Source organism: Bacillus rossius, chromosome 3, assembly GCF_032445375.1.
Source record: "Bacillus rossius redtenbacheri isolate Brsri chromosome 3, Brsri_v3, whole genome shotgun sequence".
Classification (NCBI taxonomy): Eukaryota; Metazoa; Arthropoda; class Insecta; order Phasmatodea; family Bacillidae; genus Bacillus; species Bacillus rossius.
In genome coordinates, this window is record NC_086332.1 from 128,305,392 (window position 1) to 128,332,697 (window position 27,306).

Here is a 27,306-nt window from a genome sequence, read left to right on the forward strand (position 1 = left end):
TTAAAAACAATTTTAAAATTGTTGTTATAAGATGCAGATCATCACAGGATTAGCAAAACGCCACTATTTACAACACTTTAAAAGTAGGTCTAATTTAATTCAGGACTATGAAAATCTTTACTAATTAGTTTATAAGAGGCACCTTTTTGAAACTAGTTGAATGAAAATGGGTTGCTTTTAACAATACATAGATCAATGAGAAAGTTGGAATCAATGCGAAAACTCTAAAATAGAACACACTGTTTCATTCATAACACCAGATATTTATTCAAACAGTGGAAGCACACACAAAAATGGGAGTTGAGGAAGCGGTGACGGCCGAAGCTACGTCACGTGGCCTGTCGCAACAGGAGGCGCGTGGCTCCCTTCCTCGGAGTGAAGGGTATGTGCAGCCGGCCGCCCGTCGCGTTCACCTCCTGCCAGCACCCGCAGCTCAGAGATGTGCAGATCATCACATCGCTGTACAGCCGGCCCCTCAGATGGTCCATCTCATGTTGTGCGATGCGCGCGGGCCACCCGCTCGCATGCCACGACACAGCGCGGCCAGTCTCGTCCGTACCTGCACAAGGCACGCCCAGTGTCTCGTGACAATAGCACAAGCCAGTTAGAGATGTAGGCAGATCGTGGAAGAGATCAGCCATAGTGTATTACATAAGAATCCCAGAAATTGCCTGGAATGGTTTCAGAAACCATGAAACAGAAATGTGAATGGCTAGCACAGGATTCGAACCCAGGTCCTCAAGGACATGAGAACAATGTTGTACCACAGTACCACCGCTCAGTAACATCATCTATGTCCTGCACCACCGGAAATGTACTTCAGAACCACAAGTAACTTAGTTCATGTCAGGAGAAGGCATACGTTGTGACCACAAAACAACTTTGGGACTGGGATATTTAACTATGTGATGGTTACAATCATGGACAATGGATTCATTTGTCACAATATATATATATATATATATATATATATATATATATATATATATATATATATATATATATATATATATATATATATGGTTTCAGTGTAAGGTAAAGAAAATAATAAATCTTATCTGCAGGATAGTTAACAATGATGTTATACCATAAGAAATGAAGCAGCATTTTCTAAACATCAAAAACTGTACACATAGGTATTATTCAAACTAAACACTGTTAATCAGTAGGGAAACACAGTGACAAAAAAAAAAAGTGAAATTTGGGAGTGAAGAAAGAAATGGAATTCTTGCTGACCGAAAGTAGTCACTGTATTGTACTGTCTACCATTAACCTTGAATATTAAACTTGTGAAGTTTCTAGAACTTTTTTTTTACTGTTTCAGACATTGCATTTTGTGTGGCGTATGGGGACCATTAGGAAGCAAAAAAAAAAAAAAAAAAAACCTTTGTGGTGTATCTGTACCCGGGTTTGGTAGAGAGCAGGCAGACATACAAAAGTTAAGACTATGGATTAGAGACAGAGAATGTGATGATAGGGAGTCTCTGTGCTTGAATGTGACTGCATGTATGTGTGTGCATGCGTACATCTGTCTGTCTCTAGCTCTGTATCTGTACGTCTACCTTTGTGAGAGTATAGTGTGTTTGTCTGTGGCAGTGTGAGTGTGTCTGTGAGAGAGTGAATGTGTCTGTTAGTGTGTGTATTTCTGTGTGTGTGAGAAAGTATAAGTCTGTTAGTGTGTGTGTATGTGTGTGTCTGTGAGAGTGTATGTCTGATAGTGAATATCTGAGAGTGTCTCTATGTGAGAGTGTATCTCTGTGAGATCGTTTCTCTGAGAATGTGTGTGTGTTCGCGCGCTGTGCCGCCAACTAGTATTTTTGGCACAATTTTAATTATAATTTTTTTTTCAACTTAAATAATGTCTCCAAGCATTCCTCTGCTGCATGAACTTAAAATTGTTCCTCCTCCTGTACACTCCCATCCAATCTTTATCTGAATTGTCTCCTCAAGTTTTCCCAGTTCTAGATCTGTTTGTGCCTACTATTCAATGACCCAGCAGGACGATCCTATTATTCCCGCCTTGGCGCACGGATGTCTCTGGTAATTCGTCCCTGATTCGTGGTGAGAACTGCTATGGCCTGCGAACTCTCAAGACCGGGCAGTTCCTAGACCTTGCCCGACACTAGCACTCCTTGGCATGATCGCGAATCATCTTCGCCAAAGTATAATCACGTCTACGGGTCTTGTAGACCAGTATTCCCACTGGCATCGCAGTTTTAACCCCCTCCCCTGTCCAGGGTTTTCTGGGAACACCGCCCCGGGTCTTTGACCGGCCACCAACCCCGGCCAGGCGCTACCTCTCTCCAAGGCCACGACTGTAGTACATGAAGTACAAACACATGCCATCTAGCGGTAATTTTGCGAATCCCTTCCCCTGGGAGTTAGAACGCCCGCGGAACGCCTGCCCTCTGGCATCTCCCGCAGTAAACAGTTCACGTAGTTATTTCTTAGGCCACCAGAGCACTGGCTTAGTCCGCCCATAAGCCTCAATGCTGTTACCAGCTGACCCGCGCGAGTTGATCTCTACTCAGTTCAGCCACACCTCGGTAGGTCGCGCTGACATCGGGCAGGTATCGAAGTCTGTCTTCCTCGACAAGCATCTCAGTAGTTAATGTTCGAAACCTTGGTTCGAGAGCCGAAGCCCTCCTACCTTTATTTCATTAACATCGCTTTTAATTACGAGTCTTGGCCGCCCCTAACTTACTGCACTGCGCGCTGCGATTCAGGACTGATTGCATACAACGAAAAGTCATCGGGACGCCTCACCGTTTCTCTTAAGATGTTTAGCCACGGGATGTTTCCCAACATAGTAGTGTTTAGGCGTTAGTCAGTCCACGTAATTCTAGCTAAAGTAATAATGTATTAGTCATCGTAGATATTTTTTTGAGAATCATGGATCATCCGTATCGCGCTCGTCTGCTCAACCAGCGGGCAGACCCTGGAAGACATCGCCCTGTTTGACGAGTTTTTAGCACCATCCCTCCCCCACCTGTCATCATAACTAGGACACATTTTCTGCCTATTTCACCTACTGTCTGTGACTCAGTCCTAAACATATGTGTTGGGATATGCTCACAGACAGGGACCAAGTAACACCGTACTAGTGCTGGACCCAGGCACCGAGTACCGAACCCGGGTACTTTTCCGAGGAGCGGATCAGCCTCCATCGGGGCAGGTGACCCAGGCCCTCTGACGTCTCGTCAGCTCTCCCACTACAGCCAACATATACAAAATGCCAGCTTTTCAATTTTTTAAAACCTTTTTCGGACTAGTATCCAGCCATGACATCTCTTCGACCCGAAATCAAGAACCTCACAAAGATAATTCAACAAGTTATTTGTCATAAACTTTAAGTAAAAAATTGTTAAGCTACTTACGTCAATGACCTAACAAGGGCCGGCCCATTCTTGTAACCATTCTTGTATTAATGTAATAATCTTAATTCCAGGTTGTTTATATTTTCTGTTAATTAAATCACATGTTGTAACTCTATATCATGACAAATAACCAAAAGTAAAATAAAAACAGAGAAACCAACGCCTGGATGAAATCATCGTTTTACCTTCTGGTACTAAAAGATCCACTCGTTCCCCTCAGTGATCAGATGAGAGTGACAAGGCGGAGCAGTGCGTGCAAGATAGTGTCTCAGTGAGTCAGTCCTAAATATATATTACAAACCTATTCCATTTGTGTGTGTCCAACCTGTCTGTCCTCAGACACGGTTGCACCACCCACGCCTCGGCCGCATCTTCTGCCAGTCGGCCGCCTTGTGGCGAGGCAGCCACTGAGACCCCAACAAGTGTGCCCTCTCCCGGGGAAGGGAGATACAGTTTAGAGGGTGCCAGCATTATTTTTGGATCAACATCACTTCAGAAAGGCAGATTATTTTCTTGATTGATATTCATGCTAATTACATAAATCCATAGATTTATGAGCTTGCAGCCGAAAATCTACATCCAAATTGTAACATTCAGGTGAGAAACCTACCAGTGTTGATTTTAACAACTTATTAATTCCAGCCTGGCTATCCACTTTCATCCCAAACACATTAACAAACAGTTTTTGAAAGAATGGAATCCTTCTGATCGACAGATGTACCTTCAGACACCGAGTAATAGCTCCACTGATAACAATTTGCACTACGAGCAGGTTCCACCAAGAACAGTTCTTAAGGAAAAGGTGATTGGTGATTGTTCAAAAATCGCCAAACACCTTCACCTTCTTCACCTTCTTCCCCTTCACCTGCACCATCATCATAGTTAGTTCCCTCTCTTAGGCCTCTTAAACACATTCTGATTTTCACCCTTCCGGTATCAGACGAGTGAAAACCGGAACGTGTGTAAAAGGCCTTGGAGTACAGCATGTACACAAAATCATTCCAAGGAAAACCAAAATGCAAAACCATGAAAAAGATGGAACTTTTGGCACTGGTGGAAAAGGGTACAAGGATGATGTTAAAAAAAATTTTTGGGGAGAGTGGGGATATATTGGACACAGGGCTACATTGGACATAGCTAAATTTTCATTCAAAACATTACCAACTGCATTTATTTCTCTACGGAGTGTGCAACAGACAACAGCTGATCAGTTTTAAATCAATACGGCTGCCTACCTCAAAAAGTAGCAAGGTGAGTGGATTTTTTTCCTTTTTGTTGGTTTCCTTATAATATTTTGTGTGAATATGGGGGGTGATTTTCATTATGAAATGAAATTTAATTTAACTGTTACTAATATGATGAATTGCAACATGACTTGGTGTCAAAATAAACTAGGAATTATGCAAACTGACTAACATCACAAAATACTGAGAAGTGTTTTTTTTCGTTATTTGGGGCTAGGGTTAGGAGTTTTCTGCGATCGCGAAATATTTAGCAGAATTACAAGAGTCCCGCATAATCGCAGAATCATAGATTTTGCTGTACCTTTTTTGTCCATTTTGAGTGAAGTAATAATGTGTGCAACGGTTATGTTCTCCCAAATAATATCTTAATTATTATGGGCGGAGTGAATAATTTCCAAACATTGTATAAAACATACGTTTTCATATAATTAATGCGGCAATGCTGTTAAAAAATACAAGTTTGAATTACCAAAATATCACTTACGTACGGCAAAATAAATTTCCTTTGCAGAGAATCCAAAGATAAGATTATAAGATGAGTAGCACATTGAGCGAGCAATCCTACCGGTTTTTATGAAACGACTGTAGTCACAGTCAATGGAAATATGTGCGCATCAATCGACTAATCAATCGATACAAGGTTTCGAATACGAAAGAATGACCTTATGGCCGTTGGCACAAGATGTCGGCCCCACAGCATATTAAAAAAATATAAATATATAGATATAAGTTAGGTATAGATATATCGTGATCCACTAAAGTAAATGAAAATGTCTTTGAGTAAATATGTTTTTAAAGAAGCCAACAGGGGAAAATCGCACGTGGGAAACAAGTCTGTGGCAGATAGAGCTAAGGAATTTCCAGGTGTGATACAGTGATGGTGGTAAACTTTTTTGCTCCATTTGCAATGTGTTATTGGACCATAAACGGCTCTCCACGATGCTGAAAGTTCAGTTTCTGTAAAACAACTATTCAAAATTGTTTTTGTTAGCTCGTTGGAAAAACTGGCTTCTTTAGGTTGTATATACATGTTTCAAACGTGATAAACTATTTTTAATAAATTGCAGAACTTTACATTTATTATCGCAGAATTTCTTGTTTTCTATCGCAGAATTTCTTGTTTTCTATCGCAGAATTTGTTTTTCACTATCGCAGAATTTTGGCCTTTGGTGTGCAGAAAACTCCTAACCCTACTTGGGGCTACATTGGACAGGGTATGGGGCTACCTTGGACAACTGTCCAAAGTATCCCCTTACTTGCACCTTTAATCACAGATTTTATTAATACTGTTACGTGATACAAATATGACATTGTTATGCTTTCAGATGGTTAGGAAATACAAGAAAAGGACTGAGAGACAGTTTGAGAAGCAGTAAACAAAGGCTGCTGTTCTAGAAGTTTTGGAGAATGGAGCTTCTGTACGATCTGCAGCCATCATTCATGGATTGAAAAAATCTCGCCTGGCTTACTTGGTTAAAAAGGCCAAAGATGAAAGCATCGAAAATGTGAGTTTTGACACAAATTTTAAAAATAGACAAGTTATCCCTGATGACATAGAGCAAAAACTGGCTGATTATTTATTAAAATGCTCTTGCATGTTTTATGGCCTCACCCCAAAACATAACAAACAGCTCGCATAAGTGTGGTATTACTTTGCCAACATCCTGGCACAAAGAAGAAGCTGCGGGTTGACTGGTTTTCCGCATTTCTGAAGAGACATCGTAATCTTTCCCTCAGAATGCCTGAAGCCACTAGCTTGGCAAGAATGACTGCTTTTAATAAGCACACTGTAGGAGTAGTTTTTAACAAACTTGAACAAGTGTTGCAGAGGTACCACTTTCTCCCAAAATACATTTATAACTTGGATGAAAGTGAGGTCACCACTGTTCCCCCTTCTCAGAAAGTTATTGGCGAAAAGGGTCGCAAGCAAGTGGGTCTTGTGACTTCCAGGGAGTGTGGAGAACTCATTACCCAGGTGGGTATCATATGTGCCAATGGAAATGCATTTCCTCCCATATGGGTTTCCCCTAGGATTAGGTTCAACGAGGCTCGTATAATGGCCGGAGCGCCAGCTGGGGCATTAGGTCTAGCCCATAAATCAGGTTGGATGACAACAGACAATTTTGTCAAAGTTTTGCATTTTTTTAAGGATTATGTTTGTTGCTCAGAGGACAAGCCAGTTCTGTTGATAATGGACAACCATGAAACCCATCTCAGCATTGAAGGCCTTGATTTCTGCAAGGAGAACGGAATAGTCATTTTGACTCTGCCGCCTCACACCTTCAACAAGTTACAACCTGTAGACAGATGTGTGTTTGGGACATTCAAAACATTTTACAGTGCTGAGGTGAACTCTTGGAACTCCAATCCCAATGCCACCATGAACATCTATTAAATCCCGAAACTCGCGAGTGCAGCTTGGGATCGAGGGGCCACACCAGAAAATATAAAATCAGCATTCAGATCGACAGGTATCACCTTGACAGGAATAATTTTTCAGAACAAGATTTTTTATCAACTGCTGTGTCAGATCGGACTTTGCTTGCTGCTGCTGCTGCTGCTAAGGTTCAAGACAATCGGTCCTCATCACCCCAACCAGGACCAAGCACCCTTGAAACCAACTCACAACTTCAGCACATTTTTCCTGGATCCAGTTGTACTCCAACAACTCCCCCGAGGACTATCTTCACTAGGCCTACACATGAGGATGTTAGACCACTTCCTAAGGCACCGCCAAGACAACAGTCCAGCCGCAGTAGAAAGCGAGGGCGGTGCATGATAGCAACCGACACACCAGAGAAAATAGAGATATTAAAAATGAAACAGAGAAGAGTTGTCAAGAAGAAAGTGCTGCCCTCATCCTCATCTTTGGAAGCTGAAATTGAAGACTTGTGCGATGAACCAGGAGACTCCTCATTCAGTTTTTCCGAGTTATCAGAAGGAGTGATGATGAGGACAAAAATTCTATCAAGGTGTCTGATTTCATTGTTGTTAAGTTTGCCCAAAAAAAGTACTTTAAACACTTTGTAGGTCAGGTAGAAACTATCATACAGCCATCTACAGAATTTGATGTAAACTTTCTTCGGAAAAAAGGGATGTCATTAGTTTTTCCTAATGTGCAGGATAAATCAGTTGTTTGTTCTGCGGATATTTGCTGTAAAATATCCTTGATTTCTGCATGAAGGGGACGATATTACTTTAAGTCAAAAATGTTAAACGAGTTTGATTACAATGGTTAAACTTTTATTTTGTTTGACTTTATAGGCTAGATATCTCTAAAGCCCATAATCTTATCAAACACATAAGCCTAAGAAAATAATTTGTTCTTTTTAATAAAAATATTACTGTTTATCACTGAGAGCTTTTTAAAGATATGTATATCATAAGAATAACATTTACTATTTTTAAGCACAAATGTTCAAAAGTTAGTGTTTGGAATTTATTTCGCTTCACTTTGTTGGTATAAAAATTGTATAAACCTTAAATTTCTATTTTTTATTAGTTTTTAATACTTATGTAAAGTAAACAAGTTCTAAAATAATTTGTGTTTTCAATAAAATAAATGATTTCTTTGAGTTTTACTTTGTCCAAACTATCCCTTTCTCATGTCCAATGTAACCCCGCATAAGGGGATACATTGGACAGTGTACACTATTCTCTTTCTTTATTTTTGCTGTTGTAATGTCACATAATGTAGCATCAATATCACATCCTTTTGATAGCAGAACGTTTAAGTAATTTATTTGCAATGGGAAAATCTTAAAATTTTGATTACAAAAAACGATATTGTTGCTAATGTAAAAATTGTCCAATGTATTCCCGCTCTCCTCTACTAAATGGGTTCAGTATATTTTTGTGTAGTGAAACTGTGTATGCCAAAATGTTAATAATAAAGTTGTTTTCACGACTGATGGATTTGCAAATGATTTAGAAAGTGATTGGAAATTGCATCAAAGTCAAAATTCATGTTAGAACACTTGAGGGTAGAAAGTTCTTATTATTTGCAACCATTTTTGCCAATAAACATGTTGCCGGAAACACGTAGTTAAGCCCCTGTAGCCCCAGAAAGAGTCAGCGTAGGCAACCTGTTGGGCTTTGTGCGAGACAGACGATGCTGTGGTGAATAACGTGTTTACGACGCCGGGCAGTGCTCCAGAGGACTGTACGATGTCGAATGCTGACCCCCGCCCCCTTTTACTTCCGTTGGTGGCGCCCTCACCTCTTTTCTTCCGTTCGTGCCGTGCCATAGCACTGCGCAGCGTGACATCGCAGTGTCGCAGTGTGTTTTGATATCACTGGTGGTCTGTTGTTGACTGTTCTGTCGTACAAGCAAACTCGTGGTGTCATTTCTTTCGCTGTGGTTCTGAAAAGGGCGACGTTTTAGTGGAGCTCAATGGAGTACACGTTTAGTGAGTACACGGACATGCTGCTTGTTTACGGGGAAGCTAGACGAAATGGACGAGCCGCCCATCATCTGTACGAAGAACGATATTCGGGTCGTAGGATTCCAGCTCACACCATGTTTGCAAGACTTACTCAGTGAATGCGTGATACTGATACATGTGCCGTCACAAGACCAAATGCTGGTACTCCACGCAGGGTTCGTACTCCCAGTTTTGAAGATGTACTTCAGAGATTTGAGGAGAGTCCGGATACAAGCACAAGGGCAGAAGGTTCCAATATGGACGCTGACAAAATGGCTGTTTGGCGAGTTCTTCATGAGCAACTTTTGTACCCGTACCACCTTCAAAAAGTGCAACACATGGGTCCGGCGGACTATCCTCTTCGCATGACCTTTTCTTGTTGGTACATTCGAAGAGTATTGAGAAACCCCGAGTTAGCGGTTTTATTCAGCGATGAAGCCAAGTTCACTCAGGACGCTATTCTCAATTCGCAACACAATCATGTTTGGAATGATGTCAATCCGCATGCAACGTGTGTTACAGCTCGCCAGGAACGTTTATCAATTAATGTGTGGGCCGGTATTGTTGACGGCGTACTCATCGGGACTTTTTTTCTTCCGCCATGACTTACCGGCGCCGGATACCTCCACTTCCTTCAGAACGAACTACCAGGTCTTCTTGAAGAGGTTCCATTGCATGTCCGACGTGTGATGTGGTACCAACATGACGGGGCACCACCTCATTTTTCCCTGCAAGTGCGAGAGTATTTAAACCAAACATTTCCAAACTGATGGATTGGACGAGCGGGCCCTGTCGCATGGCCGCCAAGGTCACCGGACCCAACCCCGTTAGATTTCTTTCTGTGGGGTTACGTAAAAGGGCTTATCTACGCTATGCCAGTAGAAACGGTAGAAGAGCTTATACAGCGAATCATTGAAGCGTTCAAAATCATAAGGTCGACTCCACACATATCCGTGTGCGTATCCGTGAAAACATGATTCGCCGTTGCCACCTCTGTGTCGCTCAAGGTGGGCGTCATTTGAGCCGTTGCTTTAGGCTGTCACGTTGTTAAAACGTATGCAACAATTTCAATATTGTGAAAAAAAGTCAAAGCTATGATTGATTTCAGAGTGAAATTAAAATCTGTGCCATGATTAAAAAGGTTATTTCTCTACTCGAACGCCCGCACATCCACAACATAAAACTCTACAACGGGTTGCCTACGCTGACTCTTTCAGGGGCTACAGGGGCTTAACTACGCATTTCCGGCAACATGTTTATTGGCAAAAATGGTTGCAAATAATAAGAGCTTTCTACGCTCAAGCGTTGTAACATGAATTGTGATACAACCTGTATATACAGTGAAACCCCTTATTTACGTTACCGTTATTTACGTTTTCCCGTTATTTGCACTATATTCTTCAGGTCCCGTTTAGTTCCCATTTAGTCCAATACAATACTTTCACGCGAATTACGTCTCAAAAATCGAATCCATCCCGCTATTTACGTCATGTAACAACCATAGTAGGCCTAAAAACATTGTGAAAAACGTAACGTTTATAGTCGGCAATGAACATTTTAAATCGCAAAATATACATATTTTATAACATGAAAAGTTGCTTTTATTTCTAAACATGTAATAATTTAAGCCTAGGCATGTAAAAGTCCGTGTAATTATAGCAAGAGACAATCTAAAATGCACGAGGGAAAAACGTAAACTCACTAATAACTAAACGTGGCTGATTTTTTAGTTCTGATACTGTATTTGTGTCACAACTTAGCCAAAATACTGGTACGAGACAAACTTCACAAGATAAAATGAGCGGACTCTTGGTAAGTGTTTTATACATATTTTATAATTTCGGAAGTATTGTACAGTTGACGCACATTTTTTAAACTAACCATTTATTTCTGGGGATCGTAAATCATTAATTATTGGTATCAGAACTTCACGATAAACGTAAACTTGAACACGTCACGGCAGCGAGAAAACTGGTGCGTATACCAATAAACTGGTACAAGGAAGGTGGAGCTTATATTTTTTTCCGCTAAGCTCGCATCTATTGGCTGGCTGCTGATGGAACGTCACGAGTCTGGGCGGAGCGTTGAGTGAGTTGTACTGCGCATGCGCAGCTCAGAGAACAAAGAGAGCTAGCCGGCGAGCAAGCCGGCGGCCACGCCGCGCCATAACAACAGCTGATTGAGTACAATGACCGTTCGCGCTCAGCGCGCTATTGACGGTAAATTTCCAATTTGCGGCCCTTTTTTTTTTAATTTTTTTACCGTGGTGCAATGCGTATGTGTAATGTAGCCCGTATTTGTTATGAACGCTGCAGGATGTGAAAATTTTAATTAACTTTAACAAATTTCTTACTTTTTCCTTTATTTACACTTTCCCGATTTTTACACTTTTTTACTTTGTCCCCATGAAAAGTGCAAATAAGGGGTTTTGCTATACTTCCCACGATCTCTATATATTCTATATTTAAGTCTTTATATATCTCTATACATCTATAGGTATATCTCTTTATCTAACCCATTTCATTTTCTATACATCACTCTATCTCAACTTATCTCTCCGTCTCTATCTCACTCAATATATATATATATATATATATATATATATATATATATATATATATATATATCATTATCTCTCCGTCTCTATCTCACTCAATATATATATATATATATATATATATATCATTATCTCTGTCCTTCTTTTATATTTAAAAAAATTGTGTCATGCGTGCGCACTTATACAACATAAACAGACAAAGTGCCGCTATATAAAATGAAATAAACACATTTTTTTATACAATTCGTGCTCCAACTATTGAAAAATAGTTATACCGTCTCAGTAACCTTCATGGGCATGCGCATAACAAATCACGAAAATTTCATCGCAATTGGATGAATTGTATAGGAACGCATATGGCATAAACAAACAAAAATTAAAGACATGACAAACGCATCAAAAGATGGTGCGTTTAAAATTCATGGCAACTCTATCTATTGACGAAGTTAAGAACAAAACTGTTATTAGCGCCTTTATTTTGCTAGCCGCTGCGAGCTCCACTAAGCGGACTGGTCTTACCAAGGAGAAAAATATTAATTTGCCAAACCTTACTATGTGTATGATCGTGTGTCAGACATAGAGAAATGAAACTCACTCACTTACTATTTGTATGTCTATGACCTATGATTTTTTCTGTTATAAAATGAAATTATCACTTTTTCACTCCCTTAGGAATGAAATTTCATATTAATATGGGGTCTATGTGTTAATCCAGGTTATAAGCTAGCTGTAGGTTAAATTTTATTCAAATCCATTCAGTAGTTTTTACGTGAAAGAGTAACAAATATACATACATCCATCCATACTTACAAACTTCCGCGTTTATTATATTAGTAGGATATAGTTTATATTTTCTTATTTCAAAGTGGATTATAAAAATATGATTGAATGGTATTTATTTTTAATCAGTGTAAAACTTACTTTTATGGCTATAATTTAAATCAAAAATTGTTTGATTTTAATTTTTATTAAGAGAAACTTAAAATTAAAATGGACTTACCAGAGTTCATCCTACAACTAACCTACACAAAGCCAAGTGCAAGCACATTGTTTCTACTTAAATGAAGCAAGTCTGCCGTAAAATTTCAACATGAGGATTAAATTACATCTAACAATCGCATGTTAAAAATTAATTACAGTGTACATGATGAATAATTAAATATTTAAAAATGGTTTTGAATAAATTAAACACTGACAAGTCCTAAGTTATGATATTTTATTAAAAACGTAAAAGTTTTGAATAAGTCTAGGCTATAGTATTTACTGTTTGTTGAAAAAGTCTTTTATAATGAGAATACTGCACAGTGACTAAAAATGAAATTTAGTAATTTAAAAATGTTTCTAACAAAATATAATTAGCAGTAATCCTTTGCAGTTAACCATACGTAAAAACCTTTCTAGGTTGTAAGTCTAAAAACAAAAAGTGACCACATTAATGTTTCATGAATTAACGATATTTATTTTACACAGCACAGGCCAATGATAATTTTATAGCTATATGATAAAGGGAAAATATGTATATACATATGGTAATGTCCTTAATCATAGTGAAATTAAGGCCTAAGTAACTGTTATGATTAGGAGTTCTTTTGTGTACAACACTTTAGTAATGAATCTATAATTATATAATTGAGACATTTTAGTTTAAATTATAACTGAAGCTAACCATTGCTAATTCCCTCCAGCCGTTTATTTCCCATTTTTATTTCCGACCTTAGCAAACATTATTGTGGCTGTTTTTATTTATACTGAAATATAAATATGTGTAACTTGCAGAGATGTAACACATACAAGTACAGTCACCTCACAATTCTAAATAATCACGCAGGTACATGCACAAAGAAAAAAAAAAAAAACCTGTTTTTCCACACTAACTTAATTTCTCAGCTTGTGAACAGTTTTCAATGCGTGAATGTGTCCGGCTAAGATGTCCAATAATGTTGTGGAGAAATATCTACACAGAAAAATTACAATTATGATTTTTTTATTTAACTACAACCATAGGATATAAATATTTGACTCGTAAGGCATTTTGTCTTAACGTGGCGTTTCCGACACACACACGGCATCGTTAATAAAAGGATGTTCGGAGAAGCTTTGAGTGCAGACACTGCGAGTGTCAAGCCATTCAGAAAACGGCTTTGCACTTTAATTGACGATGAAGGACTGACAAAGGCGCAGCTTTACAATGCGGATGAGACGGGCCTATTTTGGCGTTCACTGCCTGAAAATACACAAGCTTATAAACACGAGGGCACTGCGCCTGGGCGTAAACTGAGTAAAGAGAGGCTGTCTGCTCTACTGTGCGCCAATGCTGACGGCAGTCGTCTTAAGTCTGTTGTCGTGGGAAAATCAAGCCGACCTCGAAAGCTAAAGGATATAATGACTGAACTGCCAGTTCACTATACCAGCTCAAAAAATGCTTGGTTTAAACAGGCAATTACAGGCGACTGGTTCCATAAACAGTTTGTGCCTGAAGTAAAGAAATTTCAGACGGAAGTTTTAGGCATTGATCCAGAAGATGTCAAGGCTTTGCAAATTGTTGACAATGCACCATCTCATCCCGATACGGAGAAGATGTGTAGCCAGGATGGAAAAATTAAATGCTTGGCATTGCCTCCTAACACCACATTTCTTATCCAACCCATGGACCAGGGAATAATTTTAGCATGCAAGAGAATACACAAAAAAAATTTTCTAGACGAAGTGATGGTGGTGTTGGAAGAACCAGAGGACAAAGAGGATGATACTCGAGGAATGAGAACACTGCAGAACATTCAAAATTACAGCATTAGGTCTGCAATTTTCAACTGGGCTTCTGCATGGAAGGAAATCAAGACATCTACACTTGCAAATGTGTGGAATATACTGCTCTTTGACGGTGACATAGAGCCAGATTTTCTAGGGTTTGAAGCCAGTGACTACCAGCGTACACTAATGGCTGAAGGCGAAACAGGTGTCACAAAAGAAGACGTCACTGAATGGTTGGATGCTGATGAAGGAGATATTGGTAATCAGTTTCAGACTGAGGAAGAGATAGCTCAAGATGTTTTGTCTCCTACTACCACGCAGCAAGACACTGACAAAGAGGATGAATTAGAGCCGCTATCAAAGCAGGACCTTTCCAGTGCTAGACAAGCCCTGGATACTCTTATCAACATTGTTGATTCAACTTCAGATGCTGACCTTCAGTCATGTTACAGACATTTCCGAGCAGCACGGGAATTAGTAATCAGTAAGCAGCAACACAAGACCGTTCAGAAGAAGATTGACAGCTTTTTCAAGCCTTCGAAGTCAACAGAATCTGCAGTAGCTAGGCCAGCTGATTTACTCTCCCCTTCATGCTCTTACAGTGACAGCCGCGAAAGTGTGTTTTACTCAGACTCTGACTAAACGATGTAAAATCAGAACATGGTACAGTGATATAATTAATGTTTATTTAAACAGTTATAAATTTACATTACATACGCTTATAAAAACCTTTATCGGTACGTATTTTTATCGGTACATATTTTGTATTATTATCTCCCACGGTTTCTGTCCGCCCCCTCCATTCCGTAAGAGACAAGAAACAGACAGCTGACCTCGCCTCTCTCCGTCCCTCTCTTTCATCTCCTCTCCTAGACCATTCCGTAAACAACACGAGTCTCCGCAGCAGGCAAACAATGCTTTCATTATTCAGCATATAGCACAGGCTTATCTTATCACCACGTCCCTTACGTTTTTTGTATTTAAGATGCGCAACGTAATACCACAGCCAACCGTAGCCCTGATATAACTTGCTGTGTTGCCACTTCCCGTGTGCCATGTCTACTAACAGTACAGTCTGTCCCGTTAGTTAAAACATATGGCTGTCTTCTCTCCCTTTATTTCCCTTCGGTATCTCGGACAAACGGTAACTCGGACCACCTCTCACCCCTTTTAGTCCGAGATATGGAGAGTTCACTGTATATTTATTTTGTGTAAATGCAAGAATATATATGGGGAAATGAACTTGGTCCAATAAGTGAACTATTTTAACTGACGTCGATCAGAACCATTATTTAAGAACTGACTTTGACTAGTGAACAATTGGAGGATGGTGTTACTTTGGTGAATCATCAACAACCACAGAACAGAGTTCTGGAGCAGGAGTCGCCTACCGCTGCTGATTTGGCACTCCGAGAGTCATCGTGCCCTGTTTTGAAACTTCGGCGGATTCCAGTACTATACCTCTGGTGTGGAGAAGAACCCATATCACAGTCATCAATGCTAGACGAAAACTATCATTTCCTAATGTAGGAAATACTAATGAACCTAGATTGTAAATGTGGTATGTAAATAAGGTACATTTTGTTATATTGCTATTTCTGTAGGGTTATAATGTGTTGTGTGTAATTTTGAGTAGTGATATAAGTTCATTAGTTAACATTCAAATGTATCATTTTAACTTCTGTTTAGTTTTTCATAGTAGATTCTCATTTGTTTTACAGCCTATTTAAGTGCTTTGATTCAACCATGCATTTTTTACCATCTACTCAAGAGAATAACAGAGATAACTATTCTAGTAACGTTATTATCGACTTTGCTATGCCAACTAACTTTTGAAATTCAAGTGTTTGAAGTAGAGGAATTTGTAAACTGTAACTGATATTTAACGTAAAGATTTCAACACTCTTGTATTGGTTACTGTCTCACCAATTGCACTACTACAATAGTATAGTATTTGAATGTTAGCTAAATTTAACTAAAGTAAACTGCCTATTATCCGTGGGCGGATGATGCGCGGCGCGGATTATCCGCGCATGCTACAAAAAATACACCACATATGTAAATCTGTATTTTATTACAAGTTAGCAAATATTAACTCTACTGACGAGTGCATTGTGTGCAGTATACAGTAAAAAGGTACAGGCCTTCTCGGAAATCACGCAGTAGGCTGGCATGTGTTGCTATTTTCGTCTCATTCGCGCTTTGTTTCTAGTCGTACGGTTGTTTTGACGAGCAGACAGTCAGCCAAGGTCGCTTCACTCCCCTTCCTCCTCCCTCATCCTCATGGCTTCTTCGTTTCTTTCTCTTTGGTCTATTGACATGCCCACCTTTTTCTTTCCGCTCACCCTTTTCAGTTGACACTGAGCGTGATTGCTGACCAGTAGAAGTTTAGTTTTGCCTAGTTACATCATGTTTTAGTGTTTAGTATTTGTGTTTGCCTGGTTTGGTGTTTTTCGTTATGAATTTAAAATGCCAGAAAAGCGAAAGAAGGTCGTGTTTACGATAACGCAAAGACTGGAAATGATCTCTAAAGTAGAAAATGGTGTGTAAGGAAGCTGATGTGTTTGGATTATAGAGTTGGAGAAAAAACAGTGCGTGACATTTTAAAGAAAAAAGATAAACTGGTGAACTTTTCATCAATGTTGGACAATGCTTCTGCGATGAAAAAATTAAATCTATGAAGAGTTCTACGTTTGAAAATCTAGACCCAGCATTGGCGGAGTGGTTAACTCAGGTGCGAAATGAGGAAATCCCTGTAAATGGTCCTATAATCGCGGCTACGGCAAAAACATTTTTTGATCTGTTAGGGCTGCAAGGAAATGTTGATGCATCGTCTGGCTGGTTAACTCGTTTTAAGCAGCGTCATGGAATTTGTAAGATTGGACTTCACGGAGAATATCTTAGTGGCCACCAACAAGCAGCTGTTGATTTTCAACATGAATCTGATTTTTTTTTTTTTTTTTTAAAAAAAGAGGAGTTATCCTTTGTACAAATTTACAACGCGGATGAATCGGGACTCTTTTGTAAATGTCTTCCCACTCGCACTTTGGCATTTGAAAGTGAACGTCAAGCAGCGGGGCAAGAAAGGATGACCATCATGTTGTGCAGTAATGCTACGAGTGGTCATAAGTTTAGACTTCATGTCATTAGAAAGTCCAAAAAAACTGAGATCATTCAAGGGCGCAAGAGCAGAAAATTTGCCCGTTGATTATTATAACCAAAAGAAAGTACGGATGAACCAAAAAATTTTTCAAGAATGGTTCGAAACGATTTTTGTTCCTCAAGTGCGTACACACCTTAAAGCAAAAAATTTGCCTGAAAAGGCTGTGCTGTTAATCGACAACGCACCTTCTCATTCAGCTACAAGTGTACTGAAATCTTCTGATGGACAAATTTTTGCAAAGTTTCTCCCCCCAAACGTTACCTCGCTAGTGCAACCCATGGACCAAGCAGTCATTGCAACAATGAAAAGAATGTACAGAACCAAGCTGCTAATGTCCAAAATTGAAGAAGGTTGTGATCTAAAAGAGTTTTGGAAATACTACAAAATCCTTGACAGCATTTACGACATTGCATCTGCATGGGACTTAGTGAAACCATAAACTCAGAATAAGTCATGGAGAAAACTCTTGCCTAATGTCGAATCAAATGATAAGCTAAACCCTTTGAGTTGTGAAGAAGAGACTGAGATGTTGCATATGCTTCTTGCGTCGCCGTACAGCTGCGCGATTCCTTCCCCTTCCTTCCTCGTTTCCCCCTCTCCGCTACCTCTTCCGCTGGTTGGATATCCCCTCCGCATCCCCACTCCTTCCCCTGTAGTGTGTTATTCCGCCGCAGCTCCAGCGCCCTCTATATTGTGCTTATAAGGGCCTGCGAGCTCTCGTCTCGGGTCGTTCGGTTGCGGTCGGGGGAGCTGCGTGTACTGGTCAGTATCAGCGATGACAGTAACTTGCATACAGTACAGCACGATGTGGCCGTGGCCTTTTTTACTTATTTCGCCCTTGTAAAGTTAACTTTAATCAGCCACAATGTTTGTTTGAGCCATTTGGGCTGTAGTATGGGCATTTATGTTTGTGTCTCGCTATACTGCCAGTTTTCCTACGTGGTTTGCATTGCCACTGGTAAACGTAACGTTTGATTCCTTGTATTGATGAATTTATTAACTTCTGTACTCTTTTTGTTCACGCCGCACCGATATTGGCCGCCTTGTTTTGTTGTGGGGGGTTTAATTAGTTTCATCTTTCTTGGCCATTAACACCATGCGCGTCATTTGCTGCGGGAGCCAATATCGAGTTTGGGCTTGTGTAATTTATCCCCTGGCCGCACCGAACCTCCATGTTTAGGGCTTTATTATTCATTTGATTCAGTCTAAATTGTATTGTTTGTTTGAATAATTTTTTTTTTTAAATGGCCTGCGAAGCCCCCTGGGGTTTTATACTCCTTTAATACTAAGCATGTACACATGTATTAAGCATTTATACTCATGATTGTTGTCAATAAAAAACAAGTTAACGAATGTGGTTAGTCCTGTTCTATAACAACATTTACACCTCTCTGAATAATTACACTGTTTCACTTCAATAGCTTGCAGTCTGGTCGAAGCCGTGAGTCCACCCACCTGCCAATTCTGCGCTACTCTGCTGTTTCAGAGTGTGTTCAGTGTTGCTTTGCTGTTTCATGATGATGGACTCCACTGGTGTGTCGGGGTGTATCGACTCCACCGCGCCGGGCTCGTGCAGCACCTAGAGGAGAATGGTCTCTCGTCGCTGCCGACCGACACGGTGCGGGAAATGCGTGCTCGTCTGGTGCAGTTCATTCGCGAGGCATGTGACGTTCCGCCTGTGAGTTCTCCGGCACGGGCCCCGCCTGAAGTAAGTGCACCTTCCGCTAATTCCTTTAACCAGAAGTTATTTTTTTGTGGACCTGAAACCCCTCCCAGTCCTGGGGGGTAATGAGCCTAAGGCCGTGTTGGATTTTAGTATCGCTGCTGAGCGTGTTTCCAAGTTGATTTTAGTCCCGCCTGAGGCATTTATGAAGGTTCTTTTGAGGAAGTGTTCGGGGACTTATGTGGATACCAATACTGAAGCCATAGTCCAGGAATTAGACTTTCCAAAATTTAAATCCTCTGTCGTGCGGTCATTGTGTCCGCTGCGTGTCTTAGACGCATGTAAGCACGACTTAGTTTTTCGCTTCCAGCGGCCTGATGAGTCAGTTGTTCAGTATGTTAGTTCTGTTACCACGTATGCTGACACCCTAGAACTTAACACTCCTGAGGCAGAATTCGTCCAATTAATTTTAGGGAAATATCTCCTTATGTGTTGCGACACTGTGGCATGCTGTCTCCGCCTACGTCATTGAGTGAGTTGCGAGTCTGGGGGGGCGAGATTGAAAGCCGTTTATCGGCTGTCGCTAAATACGAGGCTGAATTTCCTTCCACCTCTCAGAACTTAGAGCATTCCAGGCATGCCCCGCGGACGTCAGATCAGGTGTTCGTGTCTGACAGCCACGCAAGGGCTGTCTCAGAGGGGGACTGGAAGTCTAGGTCGTCACGGGCCTATGACAATGCTGAGCCAAGGCCCTTTTCTAACTCGGGTGACGTATTTTCTCACGAAAAAACCACTCGTCACCCTGAGCGCCTGTCCCGCCCGCCCGAGGCAGCCTGCCGCGCGGAGAGTGTAACCGATCCCACTGCTGCGCCGCGCGCCCCCTTGACGAAGCCTGACCCGGAATATCGGCGCGGGCGCTGCTCAAATTGTTGCGCCTTTGGCCATGTATCGGCTGAGTGCGTCAAGCCGCGCATTGATTTCAATGACAGGCTGTGTTTTAGATGCAAGGGCCTAGGGCACTATAGGGCTAACTGCCCCGGAAAACAGGAAGTGACGGGCGCAAAAGAGGTCGCTTTCGTCGGCTTGTAAAAAAATCCTCTGTCCCAGTGTATTTGCTTTACGCTCCTGTCTCTATTCAGGACTGTTTTTACCCTGCTTTAGTGGATACTGGGGCCACTCGCTCTGTAATTAGTGACAGCTGCCTTCAGAGTTTGATTCATAAATTTCCTAACATCGCGCGTCGTGTCAGGTGTGAATACGTCGTTAACATCTGTGTCGCTAATGGCGAGCTGTTGCATGCTGATAAATATGTTATTTTGCACTTTAAAACTAATCATTTTTCCTGGGACTGGAAGTTCGTGGTGGTGCCAGGCATTTCGCCTAATTTCATATTAGGTCTTGATTTTTTGAGAAAATCTCGTTGTGTTTTGAACATGGCTCGTCACGAGCTCCGTTTTGATTTTGCTCATTCTGTTATCGTTGCGTTGAGTTTTGAGTCTGGGGATCCTATTGTGTTGGCTTGTAGTGACGAGGACGGGGCCGTGCGCAAGGCGGCTATCGCGAGGCTCATTGATTCGTTTCCCGATGTTATCACTACCAAATTGGGAAAGTATTGTGACATCATGCCTTATAAATTGTATTTGAAGGATGAAATACCAGTCCGCAGTAAATACCACAAGGTTTCTCCGCCCAAGTTACAGGCGATGCGAAGCATAATCGACAAGCTCTTAGCAGCTGAGGTAATTTCGCCTTCTACATCCGATTTCAGCTGTCCAACTTTTCTTGTTCGTAAGAAGGACGGTGTCAGCTGGAGGATGGTTCACAATTTTATTCCTTTGAACCGTAAGCTCCTTTTGGACGATATATATTCCCTGCCGACTGTAGAAAGCACCTTACAGCACCTGGGAAAGGCGAAATATTTTTCTGTTATTGATTTAAACCAGAGCTTTCACCAGTGCTTATTAGATGCTAGCTGTCGTAAATTTACCGCTTTTTCAACCCCTTTTGGAAACTATCAGTTTAATAGAATTCCCATGGGCGTCAGTTTTGGCAGTCAGGCTCTGAGTCGTGTCCTTGACCACGTTCTGAATGATCTCAAATTCGACTACGTCTTTAATTATGTCGACGATATTATTGTGTATAGTAATTCTTTTGAGGAACATTTAAGTCATTCGTCTGAAGTTTTCACTCGTTTGAGATCCGCTAATCTGACCGTCAATCCTGACAAAATTAGTTTGGGCATAACTTTTGTTAAATTCTTGGGCTTTGTTATCTCGCAGGGTAACCTACTTATGGATCCGGAGAAGATTGCTCCCATTGTCAATTTCCCGAGACCTGTGAATTTGAAGGGCGTCCAACGATTTCTCGGTATGTTAGGGTACTTCGCTAGATTCATTTGTGACTTTGCCTCGTTGAGTGTGAGACACTTCAGGTGTCTCACGTGATTATGTTTAGTTTTTATTATGTTTAATTATAATTTTAACATAATTTTTTTAAGTAATGTTTTCATATTTATTTTTATATAAGTCTTTACTAGTTTTAGTTAATATTTAATCAAGTACTGTGGTTTACCGTGCGGCCATTGACCCCTGCTGAATGGACTTGTCCATGCATGAAAGAGGGGGAAATTAGCGGAGGGAGGTGGATGACGTCACGAGAGTGTGACGTATGCTGCGAGCGGACAGTTTGGACTGTGGGCAGTCTAGTCGAGAGAAGCTTGCGGGCATTGACCGACGGCGGGTCAGTTGTGAATATGAGATCCCAGGGTAACTCCGTGCTCGGGAGTTGGGACGCGACCTACACTTCGGTATGAACGGTTAACCATGGACACTGCTACGCGGGGTTATCGTTGCCGCGGCCTGCATCAGCTGCATTATATTTTTGATAATTTGGAATGTACTGCAACGTATTTCGCTTCAACGATTTTAAACTTTTTCGCAAGTCGCGAGTGTTAATCCACCACGCCCCGAAGTGCGTCGACCGGCGCCATTTGACTGTGCAACATGGTCGTCTACGCCCAGTCTACAGCCCGGGTACCCGAGGCGCTACAGTTTGGTAAATTTATACGGCACGGCGAGCACCATGTAAGTAAAACTTTAATTTATTAATGGTGAAAGAAGAGGTTGTTTTTGGGACGGTAGCCAAAATTTCGTGTGGACTCTCCCTCCCCTCCCTCGCGCGGTGATGGACAGACTTAGACTTATGCGATGGCAAGGTTTTTGTGCTGCAGGTAACGTGATCACTACGGCCGGGCGTCACGTATAGCATTTGTAAATTTTATGTCGTTTTTTATATATTTTATTCCATTTGTCTGTAGTTCATGTATTCTAATTTATCGGGAATAAATTTAAATGTTTGCATATAATGTAATTGGTTTGAACGCTGCAATAACCTACTGCACACCCAATCAAACTTGTAATTTAGTTTTGCGTCTCTACCGCGTTTACGCAAGTAGCCTTGGCGAAGTCAAGGTTAGCGGTGTTGAAAAACAATGCTTGTAACTGGCGGTGCAGGTAGAGATGGACGTGGGCTGTTTGCCCCCGCACGGGGTAATTTTTTACACCCACAAGTGCTCCCTTGAATTTGCTTCGTAAGAAAAATGTGCCTTTCATTTGGGGGGGCGGAACAAGAAAAGGCCTTTCAGGCTTTGAAGTCCCGCATCGCCTCTCCGCCTGTTCTCATCCTGCCTGCCTTCGATAGGCGTTTCACGCTGCAGGTCGACGCGTCATCCATTGCATTAGGCGCTGTCTTAGGCCACCTGGAGGAGGGCAAACTTAGGCCTATTGCCTTCGCGAGCCGGTCCCTGTCGGAGTCGGAGCGGCGATTAGGAATCTATGAGAAGGAGGCCCTTGCATGTTTATTTGGGCTAGAGAAGTTCGAGAGCTACTTGGATTGTCGTGAATTCGATCTCTTCACCGACAACCAGGCCCTTAGTTGGCTTTGTAATCACCTGCATCAGCTGGGGAAATTAGGGTGCTGGGTACTTAGATTATCCCGCTTTCGTTTTGTCATTCACCATATTAAGGGTACCGATAATGTTGTCGCAGACGCGCTTTCGCGCATGTTCTGCTCTGAGGAATTTGAAGTCCCACAACAGGCGACTTTGGTTCCTGTGAATTTTCTATTCTCTTGTAAAATTTTTCCTGAGTCCTAGGTCAGCATTAGGGAGAGTCAGAGTCAGGACCCCTTTCGTGTGCAGATTCGTAAGGACTTGGCCGCAAAAAAGCCTGTCCCGTATATACTTGAGCAGGAAATGTTATTTTTTACTGGCTTTTCAGGTAGAGCGCGCAAGGCCTTGGTGCCTGCCGCCTTAAGAGCCATGGTGCTCACATATTTTCACTCGTCTCTGATTTGAGGACACTTGGGGAAAGACAAGACATTTCGCAGAATTTTTGCCCACCTCTTCTGGCCCGATTTACACAAGGACGTTCAGAAGTACGTACGCAGTTGCCATGACTGTCAGATCGCGAAGCCTCCTCGTAATTCTAAAGTTGGCTTTTATGCTTTTATGCACGTTCTTCACATCGATAATTTTGGTCCGATGACGCGGTCCCGAAAAGGCAATGTATGCCTGATAGTGGTGTTAGACATCTTCACGAAGTTCGTGGTTCTGTAACCACTGAAAAATATGAAGGCCACTACCATTGTAAAGGCCCTGAGGGAACAGGTCTGGAAGTTGTTTGGCCCCCCTTGTATGATTGTCTCTGACAACGCCCATTATTTTCAGTCGAACGTATATAGGGATATGTGTTTTGAGTGGGCAATTAAGCCTATCTACAGCTCCACCTACTTTCCCCAGGGCAATCAGTCAGAGAAAGTCAATAAGGTCCTTAAAAGCATCCTCACATCTTTTTATAGTATAGATCAGACTCTGTGGGACTCTGATTTAGATTTCATTAACGTTGGCCTGAACTCCGCCTGTCATTATACTCTCAGATTTCCTTCCTCCCTCCATCCCTTTTTTGGGCTGCTAGCTCAATCATCCCTTGCTTAATCAGTGGGGCCTGCCGCCGCTGGACTCCAGCCTGGACGTCGCCGGACTTGAATGTGTTCTTGATAGCGTTGCGTGTAATCTCGTTAAAGCCAGACAGAAGGTTATTACTGCTTATAACAAACACAGAGCAGCCCATGATTTTAAGGTTGGAGATCATGTTTTGTGCCGGTCTTATGTTTTGCCTAGTCTTTCAGCTCAGTTAAATGTGAAATTGTTGGCTCCTTTTGAAGGGCCTTATGTAATACACAGGTTGTTAGCACCTAATACGATATTATTAAAGTCACTTCAAGTTAATAATAAATTTAAAAAATGTCACGTGTCAAGTTAAGCCCTATCTGGCATGATGTTTCGATTACCTTTTTTGCCTAATTGATATCAGTCCCGCTGGCATATTTATACGTGTTGTTTGTTCCTAATGTTCTTTTAAATCCAGTGCACTGGTATTTTAGTGTGTGCTTTTCATGTGTGCACGGTGCTGCCGGCCTACCCTTTTCAGGTCTGGTGCGTCATTCCTGCCCATTTCCCCTTCGCTCGCTGTGTCTGTCTTCCGCAGTCGTCTGCTGCCAGCCTCGCTGAGAGACGTCTCTGCGAGTTGGGTCTGCTCCCTCTCCCCCCGCCGCATCACGGTCGCCTGCCCGAGAGAGCCATTCGCTTCTGCCAGCTGCAGCTGCCCTCCATGCCTATCCAGCCATCTGCATGCTGGTCGTCTCCTTGGCATGGGCCCGCCATTGGCCTGCCCTGCAATCTGTTCCCGCTACTGTCGGCGCAGCCGCCGCCTGGTCCGTGGCTGCCACCCGTATTCCGTGAAGGCGGCTTCTCGCGCCTCCGTGAGTCGGTGGCCGCTCTCTGCCCGGCGCGGCAGTGCTGGCTTGTTGCGGCTCTTGCTGGTCTGGCTGGATGGATCCTGCTGCTGCGTCTGTGACGCCTCTCCGAGTCTCCCGCCTATCCCTGGCGGTGGAGGCACGGGGAAGTCACCGTTGGCTGCGCGCCATCTCCGTCTGCACCCAGGCATCTCGTCGATCTTGCGTCTGCGGCCTGCCACTGTGAGCGGCTGACCTCGCTCCGCCACAGCGCCTCGATGCCGACCGTCTCGCCGCCGTCTTCCGATTTGGCTGGCTCTCTGGCAGGGACTCTTGGGGGGGGAGGTTGAAGCGATGATGGTAACTTGCATACAGTAATGGTAAATTTCTTGCTCGATGTGGCCGTGGCCTTTCTTACTTATTTCGCCCTTGTAAAGTTAACTTTAATCAGCCACAATGCTTGTTTGAGCCATTTGGGCTGTAGTATGGGCATTTATGTTTGTGTCTCGCTATACTGCCAGTTTTCCTACGTGGTTTGCATTGCCACTGGTAGACGTAACGTTTGATTCCTTGTATTGATGAATTTATTAACTTCTGTACTCTTTCTGTTCACGCCGCACCGATATTGGCCGCCTTGTTTTGTTGTGGGGGCTTTAATTAGTTTCATCTTTATTGGCCATTAACGCCAATCACTTCATTTGCTGCGCGAGCCAATATCGAGTTTGGGCTTGTGTAATTTATCCACTGGCCGCACCGAACCTCCATGTTTAGGGCTTTATTATTCATTTGATTCAGTCTAAATTGTATTGTTTGTTTGAATAATTTTTTTTAATGGCCTGCGAAGCCCCCCGGGGTTTTATACTCCTTTAATATTAAGCATGTATGCACGTATTAAGCATTTATACTCATGATTGTTGTCAATAAAAAACAAGTTAACGAATGTGGTTAGTCCTGTTCTATAACAACATTTACACCTCTCTGAATAATTACACTGTTTCACTTTAATAGCTTGCAGTCTGGTCGAAGCCGTGAGTCGACCCGGCTACAATGTTGACACGCCCACTGCAATGCTGGCCAAATTGGTAAAATCAGTTCCGGGTGGTGAGAATGTTGACCTTGGGAACAATGCAGAGTGGTTGGAGTGTGACGCTAACGAGCCGGGGTTCGAGTGCTTGGCAGATGAGGAAATCGCTAACAATCAAGGGGAGAGGGCGTGAAGGAAGAAGATCAAACTGAAAGTGAAGAAGACGAGCCCAATGGGAAGGCGCGCATGACTCACGAAGTGGGTTTGCAACACATCTTCGGAATGTTTCACTATTTAGAAGAACAAGACGATGCACAGTTGGCTGAAAAACTTATGTTGCTGAAAATTCATTCAAGAATTAAGAAAAGATGTTTACGAAGCAAGAAACAAAAGCAAGTGAGTGATTTTTTTCATAAAAGTTGTAAATTTAAAGTGTTGTGCTATTTTAATGGCTAATGAAGTCTGAGTACGTACAGTATGTACTGTATCCTTGTTACGAAGTAAGTACCGAGCACTTTTATGTTTACATTACTGAAATGTATTGTATGTTAATTATTCAGTAAAATACCATAATTTTAGCATCATTTAAATTTTTTTATTCTTAATTGTAACATTTAATGTACATAAAGTGTTAGATTTTTAAGTTGAAATTGTTTCCTTTTTTGTTCCCATTTTCGGCTTTATTGCGGATTATCCGCGATTTTCACTATCCGCGGTGGCCCTGCCACTTAATTTCGCGGATAATCGGGAGTATACTGTAGTACATAATCCTACTAAATTTTCTCATAGTTTACTTACGCAGTTACTTCTCACTTGTAGGAGTTAAACGTACACTTTCATGGGTGAGACTCTACAATGTCCATCTATACCTCTTGTTGGGGGTGCAAAAACTAAAACCTCATTTTGGAGGAGACCAAATGAAAAAGAAAAGACTAAAACAAATATATATAACATGAGATTTGTATCTATTGTTAACAATTATGTAGGGCTAACTAGAATCAAACTTGTTAGGTAATTTGGTTTTGTTCTCTTTTATATTACCTCTAACATTTGTGAGTTTGAACTGTAATATGAGAAAATAGAAGCAACGAGTGCAAGGATGACCTGAGATGACGACGGAGCGGTATCTGGGCACATCGGCGTGGAAGCCCCTGATGCTCTCGCAGGCCTCTGGGAACACCACTCTCTCGTAGTCCAGGACCTTCATCTTGGGGTTGACAAACACCTGCCGAGCAGAGATGCACCCATCCTCTCTTCTGTTTTCTCGTCATTGGCTGGTAATAACATCAACCAACCATAGCTAAAAATAT

At 41.8% G+C, this 27,306-nt stretch overlaps 2 protein-coding genes across 4 annotated transcripts in view; one reads left to right on the forward strand and one right to left on the reverse strand.

The window, feature by feature from the left end:
• Nucleotides 1–242: 242 nt before the first annotated feature.
• The window catches only part of LOC134531241 (peptide deformylase, mitochondrial-like), a 76,081-nt gene continuing 49,017 nt past the window's right edge, over nucleotides 243–27,306 (reverse strand). The window contains exons 3-5 of one of the 2 annotated variants that reach the window (XM_063366930.1): nucleotides 27,101–27,221; nucleotides 18,972–19,095; nucleotides 474–559 (exon numbers count right to left, since the gene is read on the reverse strand). In XM_063366930.1, the coding sequence (XP_063223000.1) occupies nucleotides 19,010–19,095; nucleotides 27,101–27,221 (207 nt within the window). In that variant the 3' untranslated portion in view covers nucleotides 474–559; nucleotides 18,972–19,009. Of the gene's footprint in view, nucleotides 560–18,971; nucleotides 19,096–27,100; nucleotides 27,222–27,306 lie in introns of both variants that reach the window. The other variant, XM_063366929.1, reaches the window with a different exon arrangement.
• On the forward strand, nucleotides 15,398–26,580 carry LOC134531242 (uncharacterized). 2 transcript variants are annotated; one of them, XM_063366931.1, is made up of 3 exons: nucleotides 15,398–15,914; nucleotides 19,093–19,224; nucleotides 24,726–26,580. In XM_063366931.1, the coding sequence occupies exons 2-3, from the start codon at nucleotides 19,144–19,146 to the stop codon at nucleotides 25,092–25,094; spliced, it is 450 nt and encodes a 149-aa protein (XP_063223001.1). In that variant the 5' UTR covers nucleotides 15,398–15,914; nucleotides 19,093–19,143; the 3' UTR covers nucleotides 25,095–26,580. The 2 variants fall into 2 exon arrangements, with proteins under 2 accessions (XP_063223001.1, XP_063223003.1); XM_063366933.1 differs by lacking the exon at nucleotides 19,093–19,224 and having other exon boundaries at nucleotides 15,398–15,927.